This window comes from Otolemur garnettii, unplaced genomic scaffold (genome assembly GCF_000181295.1).
Source record: "Otolemur garnettii isolate 467f Iridium unplaced genomic scaffold, OtoGar3 scaffold00004, whole genome shotgun sequence".
NCBI lineage: Eukaryota > Metazoa > Chordata > Mammalia > Primates > Galagidae > Otolemur > Otolemur garnettii.
Window position 1 is genome coordinate 6,072,187 of NW_003852399.1, and position 16,976 is coordinate 6,089,162.

General features: G+C 43.7%; 2 protein-coding genes across 7 annotated transcripts in view; one reads left to right on the forward strand and one right to left on the reverse strand.

The window, feature by feature from the left end:
* The window catches only part of MTSS1 (MTSS1, I-BAR domain containing), a 159,548-nt gene extending 154,006 nt beyond the window's left edge, over nucleotides 1-5,542 (forward strand). For 2 of the 5 annotated variants that reach the window (XM_023517122.1, XM_003782349.2), the window contains 3 exons: nucleotides 551-724; nucleotides 1,083-1,245; nucleotides 2,622-5,542. In XM_023517122.1, the coding sequence (XP_023372890.1) occupies nucleotides 551-724; nucleotides 1,083-1,245; nucleotides 2,622-3,319 (1,035 nt within the window). In that variant the 3' untranslated portion in view covers nucleotides 3,320-5,542. Of the gene's footprint in view, nucleotides 1-550; nucleotides 725-1,082; nucleotides 1,246-2,564 lie in introns of all 5 variants that reach the window. The other 3 variants (XM_023517117.1, XM_023517118.1, XM_023517124.1) reach the window with 2 other exon arrangements.
* A 750-nt stretch (nucleotides 5,543-6,292) lies between these two features.
* On the reverse strand, nucleotides 6,293-16,976 carry NDUFB9 (NADH:ubiquinone oxidoreductase subunit B9). Of its 2 annotated transcripts, none has more exons than XM_003782351.2 (4): nucleotides 16,786-16,976; nucleotides 13,635-13,827; nucleotides 9,461-9,574; nucleotides 6,293-6,514 (listed from the first exon to the last, which is right to left on the reverse strand). In XM_003782351.2, the coding sequence occupies exons 1-4, from the start codon at nucleotides 16,884-16,886 to the stop codon at nucleotides 6,383-6,385; spliced, it is 540 nt and encodes a 179-aa protein (XP_003782399.1). In that variant the 5' UTR covers nucleotides 16,887-16,976; the 3' UTR covers nucleotides 6,293-6,382. The 2 variants fall into 2 exon arrangements, with proteins under 2 accessions (XP_003782399.1, XP_012665724.1); XM_012810270.2 differs by having other exon boundaries at nucleotides 16,777-16,927.

The window sequence follows — 16,976 nt, forward strand, 5'->3', positions numbered from 1 at the left end:
GGACTTCACAAGACTCCTCAAAATCGTCCTACTGCCCCTGGAGCCTTCCGTTCCTAGCTGAGGACTTGAGGGGACAGGCATCCCAGTGTGCCCTGTGAGGCCAGCTTCCTGGGAACAGAGGATCCCTGTAGGAAGAGGGGCTTGCCTTAGTGCCCGGGACGGCCACCCCCCCAATGGGCCGTTGTCTTGGTTGCTAAAGGAGAGATGGTTCCTCCAGGCAGAAGGGCTGGGTGTGCCCTGCACTGGCTAGTGCCCTTAGCGTATGTTGGCTACCTATTAGTGGCTGTTAGCCAAGAGTCTCCTGCTGCCTGCCTGGGGAGTGAGGGTTTTAAACTTTGGGCAGAAATGAGGAAAAGGGAAGTACCCAGGGGCCCCAAGGGTACTCCCTGCTTTCTAGAGCCTGGCCATGCAGAGGGCCTGCTGGCGTCCTAGCCTGAGCTCACCCCCGAGGGGACCAGCTGCTTCCCGTAGGCAGCTTCCCGTTCACAGCTGTTCAGCCCTCCAAATGGAGGCAGATGTCGCAGCCCCTGACCGCGCTTGTTCTGCTTAGGACTGGGCTAAGCCAGGACCCTACGACCAGCCCCTGGCGAATACTCTGCAACGCCGCAAAGAGAAGCGAGAACCAGACCCCAGCGGGGGAGGCCCCACTGCCGCGGGCGGGCCGCCCGCCACTGCCGACGAGGCCCAGAGGCCGCGGAGCATGACCGTGTCCGCCACCAGCAGGGTGACACTCTTGTTCTCTATAGTTGGGTGGGTCCTCCTAGGCTTACCTGGGGTGAGGCAGCCTGGCAGCTGGAGGACCTGGGCTCCATTTCCTCACTTAATGCTCTGCTGCAAGTAGAAGTACACTGGAAAGAGCCTTGTGTGGGAACCAGATTGGTAGAACTTTCTAGAGCCTGGGTAGGACCGAGGCAAGGCATTAGCCCCCAGTCTTCTGTTCTGGTGCTCACAGGAACAGAATAGGAGTAGTATGGAGTCCCACCAAAGTGATGTGTAGACAGATTCTGGGGACAGTAGATGGGGGTTCACAGCCCTGGTGGCTTGTCTGTGGAGACATTGTCCCTCTCTGGTCCACCCTGCAGCCTGGGGAGGAGATGGAGGCCTGTGAGGAGCTGGCCCTGGCCCTGTCACGGGGCCTCCAGCTGGACACCCAGAGGAGCAGCCGGGACTCGCTTCAGTGCTCCAGCGGCTACAGCACCCAGACGACTACCCCGTGTTGCTCTGAAGACACCATCCCCTCCCAAGGTATGGGGAATCCTGGCATTGCAGTTGGACTTTCTGAGCAGCACCAGGGGAGGAGACAGAAAACTGATAGTCCATTTTAACCACAGTGTAACGCCTGGCTCACAGACAGGTGTCACAAGTACTTTGTTCATCTGGTGTGCCATGGAAAGGCTACCGGTGCTTGTTAGGTAGCTGCTGTATTAAGAAAGTTGATCTGGACTTTGATGGCTTTTATTCTTCACCATCAGGGTAGATTTGAATTGAGACACATACGGTTGATAATGGCTTCATTTTTGTTTTAGCACTTTGCACTAAGTACTTTATATTTATTTTCCCGTTTTAATCTCTACAGTCTCTTTGGGATAAGTATCTTTATCTCCATTTTACAGATATGGAAACTGAGGCTCAGGAACTTGCTCATAGTCACACAACTAGTAAGTAGCAGAGCTGGAGTTTGAACCTCAGGTGTGTTAGAATCTAACACCCAAGCTCTTACCCCAGTCCACCCACACCCTCTCTCAAACCTGCCTGCCTCACCCCCATCCCCATGACACACATAATCCAGACAGGATGGAAATATCTATAGCTGGGACATCTGTCCAGTTAACCAAAGCCATTTATGATCTGTCAGTCACAGCCTCTCTGTTCCATAGGGGACATTTAGTAATGTGTGGAGATATTTCTGGTTGTCCTACTAGTATGTAGTGAGCAGAGGCCTGGGACATTACTAGACATCTTGTAATACACATCACAGCCCCCTCTCCTCCACTAAAGAGCATTATCTGGCCCAAATCATTAGTGGTATTGCTGTTTTGAACTGCTGCTGTGAGACGTTTAGTCTGTAGGTGTCCCCTTCCCATCACCCTGAGACTGGCATTGGACCACTTCAAGCATGTAGCATGGATGGAGCCTGCCATTGTACTTGGTTTTCAGGGCCTCATTGCCAATTAATTAACTGAGTCAGTTAATTTTGTCTCCCCCAAAATGAACTGACTCAGTGAGGGCTAGTAAAAGAACAGAACTGTTTGGCTGGTCTGTGTGAGGTTTGTTTTTCATGCTGATTTCCAGACAGGAGGATAATCTCCATCCCCATCTTCCTCCCAGAGGTGCTTGGAGGTAGCTTTGCTGCAGCCTGGCAGCTTTCTGCTCTTCCCATTTCATGATATTCACGTGCCTTCCATGTCCAGCCATGTTCAGGGCACATCAGGGACAAGCAATGATCCCTGCTAGGGAGGTTTGAGTTGGTGAGGCTTTCTGAGGACAGGACAGAAATCCGGGGGAAGTTTCCATGAGACTGTGTCTATATCCTTCTCCGTGTGCTTTTTGTCCTCCCACCACAGAAAAATCAAAAAGCAAAGCTGCTGTGTCGGATGTGCCTAATCAAACCCTATCACCAGTTTCAGATTACGATTATTTCTCCGTGAGCGGTGACCAGGAGGCAGATCAGCAGGAGTTTGACAAGTCATCCACCATTCCCAGGAACAGTGACATCAGCCAGTCCTACCGGCGGATGTTCCAAGCCAAGCGCCCCGCCTCTACTGCTGGCCTCCCCACCACCCTCGGACCTGCTATGGTCACCCCAGGGGTTGCAACCATCCGCCGGACCCCTTCCACCAAGCCTGTCCGCCGGGGGACCATTGGAGCTGGCCCCATTCCCATCAAGACACCCGTGATCCCTGTCAAGACCCCAACCGTCCCAGACCTCCCTGGGGTGTTGCCAGCCCCTCCAGATGGGCCAGAGGAGCGGGCTGAGCACAGCCCTGAGTTGCCATCTGTGGGTGAGGGCCCCCAAGGTGTCACCAGCATGCCCTCCTCAATGTGGAGTGGCCAAGCTTCTGTCAACCCTCCACTCCCAGGCCCGAAGCCCAGCATCCCTGAGGAGCACAGACAGGCGATTCCAGAGAGTGAGGCTGAAGACCAGGAAAGGGATCCCCCAAGTGCCACTGTCTCCCCAGGTCAGATTCCAGAGGGTGACCCTGCAGACCTGAGCCCGAGAGATACTCCACAAGGAGAAGACATGCTGAACGCCATCCGCAGGGGCGTGAAGCTGAAGAAGACCACGACAAATGACCGCTCAGCCCCTCGCTTCTCTTAGGCTCTCTTAGTCTCACAAGAAATGCTGCCAGTGGGGAATGAACTGTTTAATTAATAAAACCTAATTTGTCTTGATCCATTCCAATCTATAATCAAACAAAAGATTTTGTAGGCAACTCAGAATACAGCTCTTTTGAAAGTGCTCAACACCTTTAGATAAGAATTAAAAAGCAACATAAGTAACTGACATAATCTTGATCTTTTAATTTGTAAATACTGACAGTTTTCTTTCCGCGCATTTTAATCTTAGTTTCCCTTTTGATTTTTCTGAAGGTGCCAAATTCCATTTAACTTTTTTACAAGTCTTTGTAAAATTTTAAATGCATAAGGGGGAGGGGGTGGGGGAGGGGAATCACGAGGTAGTTAATTTCAGAAAAGAATTTACTATACTTCACTCTTCTTTTTTTCCACAAGCTTTTGTAGGTGCATTGTAGTAGTCTAGCTTAGAAGCAAATTCAAGTTATTTTAATGTACAAACAAAATGGATAAGAGGTAAAATCCTCAATTAAATGTACTATGTTATGGAGGGGAAAAGCAGGAGTAACAATTGATGAGCAATATTCAGAGTGAAGTAAGTCTGGAAATGGTAGACTGTGTTGGGATTGGGGGGAGGGCCATGGGAGGGGCACACTGTCAACATAGCCGATCCTGTCACATTTAAGAGTAGCCTTGTAGGTTGAATTTCTAGTAGCTTCATGGTAAATGCATCCGAATAAGCCATACTGGATTGCAGTGTTTGTTTCTGTAGGGTGTTTAAGGACTTCTTTTCTCCCACAATTCCTCTTGACTGCACACAGCACCCACCTCCAATCCCGTGCATGCTGCTGCCACTGGGTAGACGTAGAACGCCCCACTTTACTTTCTCGTCGATCGTACTCACTTTCATTGAATCCAGATACATCCAAAAGGATAAGGCAGTTTAAAAAAAATGTGAAAACATTTTAAAAATGATAGCAGGGAATTCTTAGAAATATAGCAAATGCCTTTTACTTAATTGTGCCCAGCAGGCTGGGTGCATTGAAAAGCCCAAATATTTTGAAAATACTCGAGCGGATTTAACAAGGGTAACCAGCTTGGAGTCTAGCAACTTGCCAATGTGTTTACCAATCTGGGGGCTTGTTTTTCTTTTCTTCTTTTAAATCAATAGCAGTTAATTGGCTTCGCACTTAACCTTGAAGAGAGGAGGATTTGTTTATTGTCACTGGGATTCTGACCACTATATTGTCCTTTTCTGTATTTAGGTAATGTTTTTTGGAATGGATTTGTCTTTTCTTTTTTAAGTGGAAGTTAAAATTTGTTATAATTCCCATCCCTTAAAGCCAACAGAGATTTGTAGATTTAAAGGGATCACGTTTGGAGAAGCCAATAGTGTTTTAAAAAGAAAGCCAGCCCCTTAGCAGTTTGGTCTGCTGATAGGGCACATTTGTGACTGTACTTCTCCAGAAGTGGAGTTTGGTGGGTCCCAAACCCCTGTGGATTTCTGTTGGCTCTGATCCTCAATGACATACTCTTATGCTTTAACACATAACTGCATTGGATGTGAGAGTAATGTACCTGTATAGTCACTGTTCTGTATATTAACATTTAACACTGCTGATTGCTCAAGGACATTTTATGTTATGGCTTTAAAGCAAAGGCATGATTATTAGAAACTTTAAGCTTTTTTTCTTTGAAAAACAAGCTCCTTTTTACAAAATATAAGCAACAGTAGTGCCTGTGGTTTAGCCCACCAATCTTGATGACTAAAAGTAGCTGATGCATTGTGCATATGATGCTTGAGATGGTTTTTGCAAAAGCGGAAACCACTGCAAGGTAATCACAATAGATTCAAGTGGTATTTTAAACCTTTGGAATAAATGGATGTAACTGTACCTGGGTACAGCTTTTCACTTGTTTAGTTTTTAAACGTTAGTGTAATCAGAATAAATATCAACTGTTGCCAAATTCAATGTAGAAAGAATGTGACAAGACACCTTGGGTAGTTCCTGTTTGTGTTTTTGCATATTGTAAAAGCAGTGTCACAGCTAAAAAATAAAGAAATCCTTTCTAAAGGTAAATTATTGTGGTTTAGTTGCTAGTTTGTACTGAGAGTTGACCTCTCCCTGTGCAGTTTTTTGTTCTAAACTTGTATAAATAACAGTTGTGTAATGTGTCTCCCTTCTACATTGTAACAGTTGCTTCAGCCTACGTTATAAATAAAGAACCACTAGAGAGAAAAAAAAAAGTTTTGTATTTCAAGTCTTGTTAAAATTCAGTTTGAGGCCTCAGTCGAGTATTAGAAGATGGACTGAGACTCAAATTGATCTTACTTCTAAAACTGACAAAGTACTTTATGGTTGAGCCATGAGAATACTAGTTGCCCGACCTAACTATTTGAGACCAGGTCCGATGAATTACCAAGAACTCAAAGTACCCGTTTGAGGTTGGTAGTTTTAAAAACTGCTTTACCTTTAAAAAACAATGTTTTTTCTTGAAACATTTAGACTTCTGTTACACCCTTCCCTTTCAGCCTGCCGTCTAAAGCTGAAAAACTGGCTCTACAATAAGTGTCACAAAAAGGTTGCATACTGGTCGGGACACTTTAACCCTGACCATCTGAGGCAACGCCATAAGTCTACGCTTATTTGTTGATTGTGTGCTGCTTAGGGAGAACTGTCCTTTAAATAAAAACTGTAAACCTGTTAGTGGAATCTGTAGAAAACCAAAGGGTTATTTAAGACCTCAGCATTTCTCACCTTTCCTTCTAGTCACTACAGTTAACGACGCCTTTAACTTGAAAGTCGGTCTACCTCGATCAGCAAAGTTAGTCTTGTACCTGGCTCTGCTGCAAAGTTTTCTCTAATGTGCTATTAATATTTCTTGAGAAGGAGAGAACATGTCATGTTATTTTGTTTACATGCACAACTGATATGAAAACAGTGACATGTGGCACATCACTTGGCATCATGGTAATCAGAACACATCAGTCAGACCAGACCATTTTAGTTATTTTTATTTGGGCAAGTGTATATGTGTTCTGTAACTTACTTCACTTGCAAACATAAACAGTAAGGTCTCTCTCTCTCTACATAGGCCGATCCCTGGGTCTGGTCACAATATGCCACCACAGGGGGGGCAAATCACCTTCCTTTCGAGCAGGAGGCAAAGCTTCAGTAAAAGGACCACCAGGTGGGGTTTCCTCCTCCAGCTGCTTAACCTAGAAAGAGGCAAGGAAGGAAGAATTACTGAAGGAGTCTCTGACAGGTGGCTGCAGTGAAGTGTCAGCTTAATTTCTATGGGGTGTCATATACCACCTAATCTCAACACTGAAAAGTATTTATATAACCTGTACTTTTACTCAAACAGAAAAGTTTTTATCTTTTAAGGGTTTTCCCATTCCTTAAAATGGCAAAGCTAAGCCAGGCATTGTGGCAGGCGCCTGTAGTCCCAACTCCTCAGGAGGCTGAGGCAAGAGAATTGCTTGAGCCCAAGAGTTTCAAGTTGCTGTGAGCTACGAGCCAGGGCACTCTACTGGGGGCCACAAAGTGAGACTCTGTCAAAAAAAAAAGAAAAAAGAAAAGAAAAAGACAAAACAAAGGAGGAAAGAAAAAAAAAAACAGCAAAGCTAAGAACAAACCCTCTTAACTATTTTGTTTAAAGCAAAACACAACTACCATTTCAATTCTCCTTGTCATGGTTCCCTACCTGTCCCCTAGAAACATTTATTTTTGTGTCTCAGCTAAGTAGTCTCCAAAAGCACTATTAAGAAACTTTAGCTCATAATATATTAATGATGTGAATTGTAAGGCCTCCTACAGAGTAACCAGGACAAGAAATAACATGAAATTCACATGTAAGAATGTGCTTAGTTTGCCCTATGGGGCCCAGCTACCCCTAGCTCTAGTGATCTCAAGATAAATGTTAGCAGGGGAAGAGACCTAAGAGCTGAAGCTTCCTCCAGAATAATTCATTCTCGATTGTGCTCTGGGCCTCCAAACTCGTGTAGTTTAATAATGTTGAAGCAATGGAATAAGCAAAGGAGGAGTGCACTTGAGAAGTAATCACGGTGATCCACTGCACAATGAACCTGAGTTCTCTGAGAATAAATAAACTTCAAACTTCTAAATGCTGAAACATTTCTTACAAAACACTCTGTACTTTGGTCACAGTAACCTTCTTTACACTCTACCTTGGCCAAAGATGTCCAAAGGTCAATATCCTGGACTATATCAGCACAACCAGCACAACTTCCAAAATCACGAATTCAAATATCCTGCTATCCAACCACCACTCCTTCCCTTCTAGCTCATGTCCTTAAATACCCCCTGAAACTCACAGAAATGAACAAGTCATAGATCCTCCCACCTAACCTGATCTTACTTATTTTTTTGGGACAAGAGCCTCCCAGGTAGAGTGTCATGGAATCATAGTTCACAGTAACCTGAAACTCTTGGGCTCAAAGTGATCCTCTTGCCTCAGCCTCATGAGTAGCTGGGACTACCGGCGCCTGCCACAACACCTGGCTATTTTTTAGAGATGGGGTCTTGTCCCTGCTCAGGCTGTTTTCAAACTCCTGAGCTCAAGCACCCACCCACCTCAGCCTCCCAGAGTGCTGGGATTACAAGCGTGAACCACTGGGCCTGACTACTACCCAACCTGATATTCCCTCTCTGCATCAGCTTCCTCTGTCTTTACTTCCTTTGTTTTTTGACACAGAGTCCCACTGTGTTGCCCTTGGTAGAGTGCTGTGGCATCGTAGGTCACAGCAACCTCAAACCCTCAAAGCAATTCTCTTGCCTCAGCCTCCTTGCTAGCTGGGACTACAGGCACCCGCCACAATGCCCAGTTAATTTTTTTTTTTTTTGAGATGGTGTCTAGCTCTTGCTCAGGCTGGTCTAGAACTCCTGAGCTCAGGAGGTCTACCCATCTCGGCCTCCCACAGTGCTACAATTATAGCCATGAGCCATCCAGACAATTGTTCCCTTTGGCATGACCCAATGTCAGCACCTCTGGGCAATGGACAAACCGAACCACCTACCTTCCAGCCTGCCCCTATACTACTTAATATTGCTAAAGAGAAAAGAATAATACTGGAACAAACTGGTATCACAACACTTAACTGTTCTCAACTCCAAATGGGCCTTCACCACTACCTGGTCATTCTATTTCTCTCCCCAGGACTACCCCATTTTTTCTATATTCTTCAAACAGAGTACCCACTTCTTAGCTTTTCCTCTTGTTTCACTAAAAGATTAGAAGCTACCACACAGAAGTCTATCATCTTAACACTGCTAACACTTATTTATATACATCTTTGTCCAGTTATAATAGAAAAAGATCTTTCTCCTTTTCTTTCTTCTCTACAGTCTCATCTCTCTGTGGCTTTAAAAACAATCAGAAACTAACAAGTTTCTATTCCTAGGCCAAATCTCCCCTCGGACTTCCTAAGTTACCTACTCTCGCATAGGAGTCTCAAACTTCACACTTCCAAAGCAACGCCTCATAGTCCTTCCAACACCTATCACATGCCACCTATCCCTGGTGGTCCCTAACTCACTACCACTACCAAGCTCCACATGTGGGAGCTTAACACCTGGAAACCACTCTAGATTCCTCCCTGTCCCTCCCTGTTCCCCACACGTAATCATCTTCATATCCCGTCAAAAGTCATCTGGAATCTAACTCCTTCCATATTGACTGTGTCCACCTTAGTGCTAGTCAATATGACCTTTTTTAACCAAACTATTGTGATAATTTCAAATTGGTTTGTCTAGTCCTCTTCCTGCCCTCTCCAATATATTCTTCACACTACAGCAAGACTGAGCTCTTGAAAATATAACTCTTGATCATCATAACTTGACTGAAAAATGCCTAAGGGTCAGTGGAGAGGAAGATTAAGAGGTAACAGGGTACAGCAAGGTCAGGCAAAGGACTGAGAAGAAGGAGTGAAGCAAAATCAGAGAGAAAAGCCAAAACGAACAGGCAATACATTTTAACTTATTTGTGAGATGGCTGTAAATGTTAAATTAAGCACACTTAGAAATTTAAGTATGTCTGAGAAGCACAGGGCCAGAGTAACCGTTATGGCTGGAATCTGGACCTCTGAAAAACCTGACTCCATCCACGTGGCCACGCTATATGGTTAAGGGCAAGTAAGACGCACCTCTCGCTCCCAGCTTTCCCTCCGGAGTTTCTTCCACTGTTCTCTCTTGGCAAAGTAATCAGGATACATTGCCTTCTCAGAAGGATGCCAGTCATCTAAGCACCACTCTGGAATCTGTCAAGAGAGGAAATCATGGTGTCACTCCACAAGATACATTTACAAGCCACTGACGGGGCCTGTTTAGTAGACAGAAGACAAAAATTAAGGTTAGTTATTTCTTTTTGAGACAGAGTCTCATTTTGTGACCCTCGGTAGAGCACTGTGGTGTCATAGCTCACAGCAACCTCAAACTCTGGCTCAAGTGATTCTCTTGCCTCAGCCTTCCAAGTAGCTGGGACTACAGGCTCCCACCACAACACTGGGCTTTTTTTTTTTTTTTTTTTTTTAAGAGAGGGGTCTCACTCTTGCTCAGGCTGGTCTTGAACTCCTGAGCTCAGGTAATCTACCTACCTCGGCCTCCCAGAGTGTGAGGATTACAGGCTAAGGTGAGTTTTTTTTGGAGACAGAGCCTCAAGCTGTTGCCCTGGGTAGAGTGCCGTGGCATCACAGCTCACAGCAACCTCCAACGCCTGGGCTCAAGTGATTCCCCTGCTTCTGCCTCCCAAGTAGCTGGGACTACAGGCGCCCGCACAACTCCCAGCTAGTTTTTGGTTGCAGCCGTCATCGTTGTTTGGCAGGCCCAGGCTGGATTCAAACCTGCCAGCTCAGGTGTATGTGGCTGGCACCTTAGCAGCTTGAGCCACAGGTGCTGAGCCCGAGATGAGTTTTCCTTCTTTTTTAAAATTTTTTTTTTGGCTGTTTTTGGCCAAGGCTGGGTTTGAACCTGCCATCTCTGGCATACGGGGCCAGCACCCTACTTCTTTGAGCCAGCAGGAGCCGCCCCCCAAGATGAGTTTTTATAACCACTGCAACTATCAGGGTGATTCTAACTCTAAGCAATGAATAGCAGGGACAAGCAGAAACTAAAGAAAGAGCCTATGGCTGAAAAAACAGGAACAGCATCAGTCCAAAGGGCCCTGGAGCATTCCTCTTCTACTTGCTTTCTCTAAATATCCAGAGTAGTTATGTTATTTTTAACCATTATAGTATCTCAGAAATACTAAGCACCAATCCAAGTTGGTTGACTTTAAGGTCCTAAAATTAGTTATTTACCAAGTAACTTAGCACTTTGCTTTGCCAAAACATAATGCAAGACCTTCAGCTGAATTTGAAAGAAAAGTCTTAATGACATCTAAGGTAGAGAAAACTGATACCTAATAAAAGAGTATAGGCATACCTTGGAGATAATGTAATTTCAGTTCCAGATCACTGCAATAAAGTGAGTATCACAATAGCAAGTCATGCAATCTTTTTGATTTTTCAGTGCACACAAAAGTTATATTTATACTGTAGTACGGGGGTCCTCAAACTTTTTAAACAGGGGGCCAATTCACTGTCCCTCAGACCCTTGGAGGGTCAGACTATGGACCCTGGGACAAGTTGGCTAAGCAGGACAGGCAGCGGCGGCAAAAACACCAGGCGGGCCAGATAAATGTCCTAAGCGGGCTGCATGTGGCCCATAGGCTGTAGTTTGAGGATGCCTGCTGTAGTGTATTAAGTGGCAATAGCATTATGTCTTTAAAAAGTACACAACTTAAAAATATAGCTAAAAACTGCTAATGATCCTCTGAATCTTTAGCTAATTATAATCTTTTTGCTGATAGAGGGTTTTACAACAATGTTGATGGCTGCCAACTGATTAGGGTGGTGGTTGCTGAGAGTTGTGGTTGTGGCAATTTCTTAAAGCAAGGAAGTTTGCTACATCAACTGATTCTTCCTTTCATGAAAGATTTCTCCATAGCAGGTGATATTGTTTGATAGCATTTTACCCACAAAACTTCTTTCAGAATTGGAGTTAATCTTTTCAAACCCTGCTTTATCAACTAAGTTGATGTATTCTAACTCCTTTGTTAGTCATTTCAACACTGTTCCCAGAACCTCCACTAGGAAAGTCTATCTTAAGAAACAACTTTCTTTACTCATCCACAAGAACTCATCTGTTCCTATCCCAGGACTGAGTCATATCTTCAGGCTCCCCTTCTAATTCTACTTCTCTTGCTATTTCTCCATTTGCCGTTGCTTCCTCTCCTGAAGTCTTCAACCCCTCAAAGTCATCCATAAGGGCTGAAATTAACTTCTTCCAAACTTGTTAATGTTGAAATTTTGACCTCCTTCTATGAGTCAAATATGTTCTAAATGGCATGTAGAATGGTGAAACTTTCCCAAAAGGTTTTAAGATTTATTTTGCCCTACAGATAGCAGCTACAGCCTATAGTAACTTACTGTATAGTAACAGTAAGCTACAGCCTTACTGCTTAAGTAGTAAGATCTGCAAGTCAAAATTACTCCTTGATTCATGGGCTGCAAATTGGATGTTGTCTTAGCAACCATGAAAATGAAATTAATTTCCATGTATCGATACATCTCCATCAGAACTCTTAGGTGACTGGGTGCATTATCAATGAGCAGTAATATTTTGTTTTTTTTTGTTTTTTTTTTTTGAGACAGAGCCTCAAGCTGTCCCCCTGGGTAGAGTGCCATGGCATTACAGCTCACAGCAACCTCCAACTCCTGGGCTCAAGCGAGTCTCTTGCCTCCACCTCCTAAGTAGCTGGGACCACAGGCGCCCGCCACAACGCCCGGCTATTTTTTGGTTGCAGCCGTCATTGTTGTTTGGCAGGTCCGGGCTGGGGATTCGAACCCGCCACCTTAGGTGTACGTGGCTGGCGCCTTAGCCGGTTGAGCTATAGGCGCCGAGCCAGCAGTAATATTTTGAAATGAATCTTTTTTTTTCTCAGTGGCAGTTCTCAACAGAGGACTTAAAATATTTAGTAAACCATGCTATGTACAGATGAGCTGCCATCCAGACTTTGTTGTTCCACAGAGCACAGGCAGAGCAGATTTAGTATAATCTTAAGAGCCCTAGGATTTTTGGAATGGTCAATGGGACACTAGCTTCAACTTCAAGTCATTAGCTACGTTAGCCCCTAACAAGAGAGTCAGCCTGCCCCTTGAGGTTTTGAAGCCACACACTGACTTCTCCCTTCTAACTATGGAAGTTCCTTAGATGGCAACTCCTTCAAATAAAAGGCTATTTCATCCACAATGAAAATTTATCTTAGCTGGGTCTTCTGGAAAACCTGCTGCAGCTACTGTATTAGCACTTGCTGCTTCACCTTGTACTTTTATAATGCCATGCTTATTTCCTTAAAACTCATGAATCAAACTCTGATAGCTTCAAAGTTTTTCTATAGCTTCCTCACCTCTCTCAGCCTTCACAGAATTGAAGAGAGTTAAGGCCTGGCTTTGGCTTACGGGGATATTGTAGTTGGTTTGATCTTATATCTAGACCATTCAAACTTTCTTCCTATCAGCTATTTCACTTTCTATCATTCGTATGTTTACTGGAATAGCATATTCATTTCTTTTAAAAACTTTTCTTTTTACATTCAACTCAGCTAATTATTCGCTGCAAGAGGCCTCACTTTATGCCTATCTCAGCTTTTGACAGGCCTTCCTTACCAAGCTTAATGCTTTCTAGCTCTTAATTTGAAGTGAAAGATGTACAACTCTTCTTTCACTTGAACACTCATAGGCCATTGTAGGATTTTTAATTGGCCTAACTTCAATATTGGTATGTCCCAGGTATTGGGAGGCCTGGAGAGAGGGACAGACACAGATGAACAGCTGGTGGTGGAGCAGTCAGAACTCACACGGTATTTATCAATTAAGTCCACTGTCTTTATGTCAACATGGTGACATGGTTTGTGGTGCGCCAAAACAATTATGATAGTTCCATCAAAGATGAATGATCAAAGATCACCGATCACCGTAACAGATAACATAATGAAAAAGCATAAAATGTTAGTGTTCTGAAAATTGCTAAGATATAACACATAGACACAAAATGAGCATATGCTGTTGAAAAAATAGCACTGACAGATTTGCTCAACACAGGGTTGCCACAAACCTTCAATTGGTAAAAAGTCTTTATGTGTAAAGCACAATATAGTAAAGTATAATAAAATGAGGTATGCCTGTATCTGACAACTGTCAGAAATCTCATAGCTACCCCTCAAGGGCAAGTGGTTTATAAGGCTCCCAGAAGGCAGATGCCATAGTAATCCTCACCTACCTTATAGCACTCGTATCTCTCATAGGAGGTGCCCCCAGGAGAGTCAGGAAAGATATACGGCTGCGGATGTTGACGATACCAAAATTCTTCCTCTGCCTCCCTCAGCAGCTGGGTGGCCTTCCTCATATCTTTTTCATGCCTATGTTCTTCAAACCGGGCTCTCATCAAACAAGCAAAGTACCGGTATTTGTCCCTTAAACCAAAATGATTTTGGAGATTAGAAATGATATCTGCTCAAGTGAGCAGTACAGAGTATTACCATCTGACAGGAGGCTGTACTCTTACTAATACTGTACTTTCTGGATGAGTATGTAACATCCTGGCACCTCCCCAACCCTTGTCAATGGAGCACCCATATCATTATAATTGCTTCTTTTGCAGCCTGCTAAACATCAGCAACAAAAAATGCCATAATACAGCCTAACCATTTTTCTCTTCTCCTCTAACAAAGGAATGATGACTTAAACATCATTCCTTAAAAAAGGAAACAGCACTAGCAAAAGAAAAAAACTACAGCCTGTATAGGACCATTCAACACTCATTCAGTGACAATTTACTGAATGATTTAAACATCATTCCTTAAAAAAGGAAACAGCATTAGCAAAAGATAAAGCCTGTATAGGACCATTCAACACTCATTCAGTGACAATTTACTGAATGATTTAAACATCATTCCTTAAAAAAGGAAACAGCATTAGCAAAAGATAAAACTACAGCCTGTGTAGGACCATTCAACACTCATTCAGTGACAATTTACTCCATTTTCTTCTATCTTATGCTAGGCACTGTGCTAAATTTTGGCGATAACAAAGATGAATTAGAAAGGAGGTATTATATGGTAGAAATAATACTGCTCAAATTACACAGACCTGGGGTCGAATCCTGTCTCATACTAGCCATATGACCTTAGCCAAGTTGCTGTCAGGGTCTCAATAAACTGTGAGAGATCAGTTATGACACTTTTACAATAATCCAGGCCACAAATACAAAGACCTGAAGCAGGCAGCTGTGGTAGTGACAGAAGGAAGACAGTGCAGAGACATTCAGATTACCAAGTTATGAGAATAGGCTCAAGTCAGACTATGTGGGACTGCATTTTAGCTCTGCTACTACTGTGTAATCTGGGATAAATTACAGTATTAGCTCCATAGGTGATCACCTCCCTACACTGACCACATACTTAAATTGACCTAATTTTTGTAGATTAGCTACGCATCACATGTACGTGTCAGTACAGTAAGCCTAAGTTCCTTATGTTGACCACATCTGTGTGTTGCAGTTTTTTGCAGTTTCTTGGGTGGTCAATTTACAGAGGTAAATTGTATTTTATGTCTCTTGGCCATAGGTTCCTCCTCTATAAAAAAGTGTTAACAACAACTGTCTACCTTAAGGTTGACATATAGCTAAAACACATAAACGCATTTTGCAAAGTGTTTGGTATATCCAGGTATCCAATATCAGTTACTATTATACCAGAAAGAGAATTTACAAAAATCAGTGTCCAATTATACATAGTATATGAGCAGGTGTGTTATTGTCACAGGAGTAAATAGTGAATACTTGAGAATAATTATGAGACTTAAAGCTTAGTAACTGAATTGCTAACAGGGCCATTCAAGCATGGAATCTGGGAAGACAATCAGAATGGAGAGTTGATGAGAACAGTTTGTTTTAAAGAATTCAGACAAATTGAGTTTCATAGGAGGTAGTCTAACAGATAACTCGAACTAAAGCCCTAGAAACATGAGCATAGGTGGCAACTCAAGTCCCAGCCTTAAATAAGGTTCCCCAAAGTACATACAGTGGTAATAGAGCCTAGGATGGAATCACAGAGAACAGATAGCACTATGGGGGCAAATGGAGGAAGGAATTCAAGCAAGGACTGAGGAAAATGTTAGATTTTTAAAATTCTGAGCCAGTGCTGTAACAGTAGCTAGTTTTACCATTTTCTTCAGGGCTATGAATTTTAATGTTCCCAGCTCTAGTTCAGGATTACCTGAATTTTTAAACTTTTTAAAATTGATACATATGTGAGGTACGTGTGGTATTTTGAAACGTGGATACCATGAGTTGTGATCAAATCAGGATAATGAGGACATTCATCCCTTAAACTTTCATCATTTCTTTGTGCTGGGATACCTGAATTCTTCATGGCTTGACTTCCTTCATCTTTATAAGACTGAGTGATTATCTATTTGTTTATATGTCCATTTTCCCCACTAATCCATGAACAGTCGCAGCTCTTAATATGATTTACTAACTTTTATTTATTTGGCATCCATTAATAAAACTGGAATTGCAAATTCTGTCAAATAAATGAATTAGGAAAACTCAGGGAAGAAACTAACCATCCAATAACATTGTACATGGCCATCTTCCTGCCTACCAAAGAGAAGTACCTTGGTGACCTTCTCATAATCACAAGTATGTAATCTAGGCTTCAAGCATACCCTATGCAACTCTTCTAGATCTAGTCATTTTCCCAGAAGCCCTTCTCCTGAAACTGGTTTTTAAAATTCTAAGAGTAGAGGCCTGGTATTCACACATCGCACCTTGCATTGGATTTAGAACATGAAAATCTATATTTTTTAACCCTGTGTTCTAAGACTAGCCTCAGAGGCATAAGAGGAGAGAGGAAATATGCAGGAGGTGAAAAAAAATGAAGGTAATGAAAAGGAGTTGATAAAGTCTCTCCTTCCCTATTCCTCATCTTTGAAACAATCTCTAGCTTCTAGAGTCGTTCTGCAGACTAAGCATAATAATATGATGTACACATATTATTACTGTTAATAAGTGATCATGAAGAAAGCAATAATTTCGTGAGCGTTGGGGCCATGACAATTACAGTTTTAGGCACAATCCTTTATTTCATTTAATCTTCATGCAACCCTTTGTGCTGGGTCCCAAGTCCGTTTTACTTCATAGAAAACTGAGAACCGGACCAGATAAGCAACTCTACAAGGTCTCGCGGCTATGTGGATGGCGGGGAGGCTTAGATTCGAAGCCGGTTCTAGCAGGATCTGTAGGGCGAGGCTGCCCTCCGACGCGTCCCTCAAGTCCTTGAGCCGCCCGGTTCCCTGGCGCTTCTTAGCCTCGGCGGGTACCCAGGCTTACCCCCAACCCCGACCCTGGGTCCACCCACCATTCCCACCTGTGGATGCACCACGACTCCAGGTGGCGCAGCGCCCGCTTGTAAAGCCTCAACACCTTCTGCTGATGGGTCAGGTAGGCCGTAGGCGCCGAGAACGCCATGGCGGCCGCTCACCTCCAGCGGCCGCGGGGACCGCCGGGAAACCGGAAGTCTGCGGCTGCGGGCCCCGGGCGAGGCGGAAGGAGGAGCGG

Coding starts and splice junctions, on each gene's coding strand:
- NDUFB9 (XM_012810270.2), bottom strand. CDS start 16,886: ATGGCGTTCTCGGCGCCTACGGCCTACCTGACCCATCAGCAGAAGGTG. Junction 13,828..16,776: donor TGCATCCACAGGTGGGAATG/GTGGGTGGACCC, acceptor TTTTGGTTTAAG/GGACAAATACCGGTACTTTG. Junction 6,515..9,460: donor GGGAAAGCTGGGAGCGAGAG/GTGCGTCTTACT, acceptor GCCTCTTTCTAG/GTTAAGCAGCTGGAGGAGGA.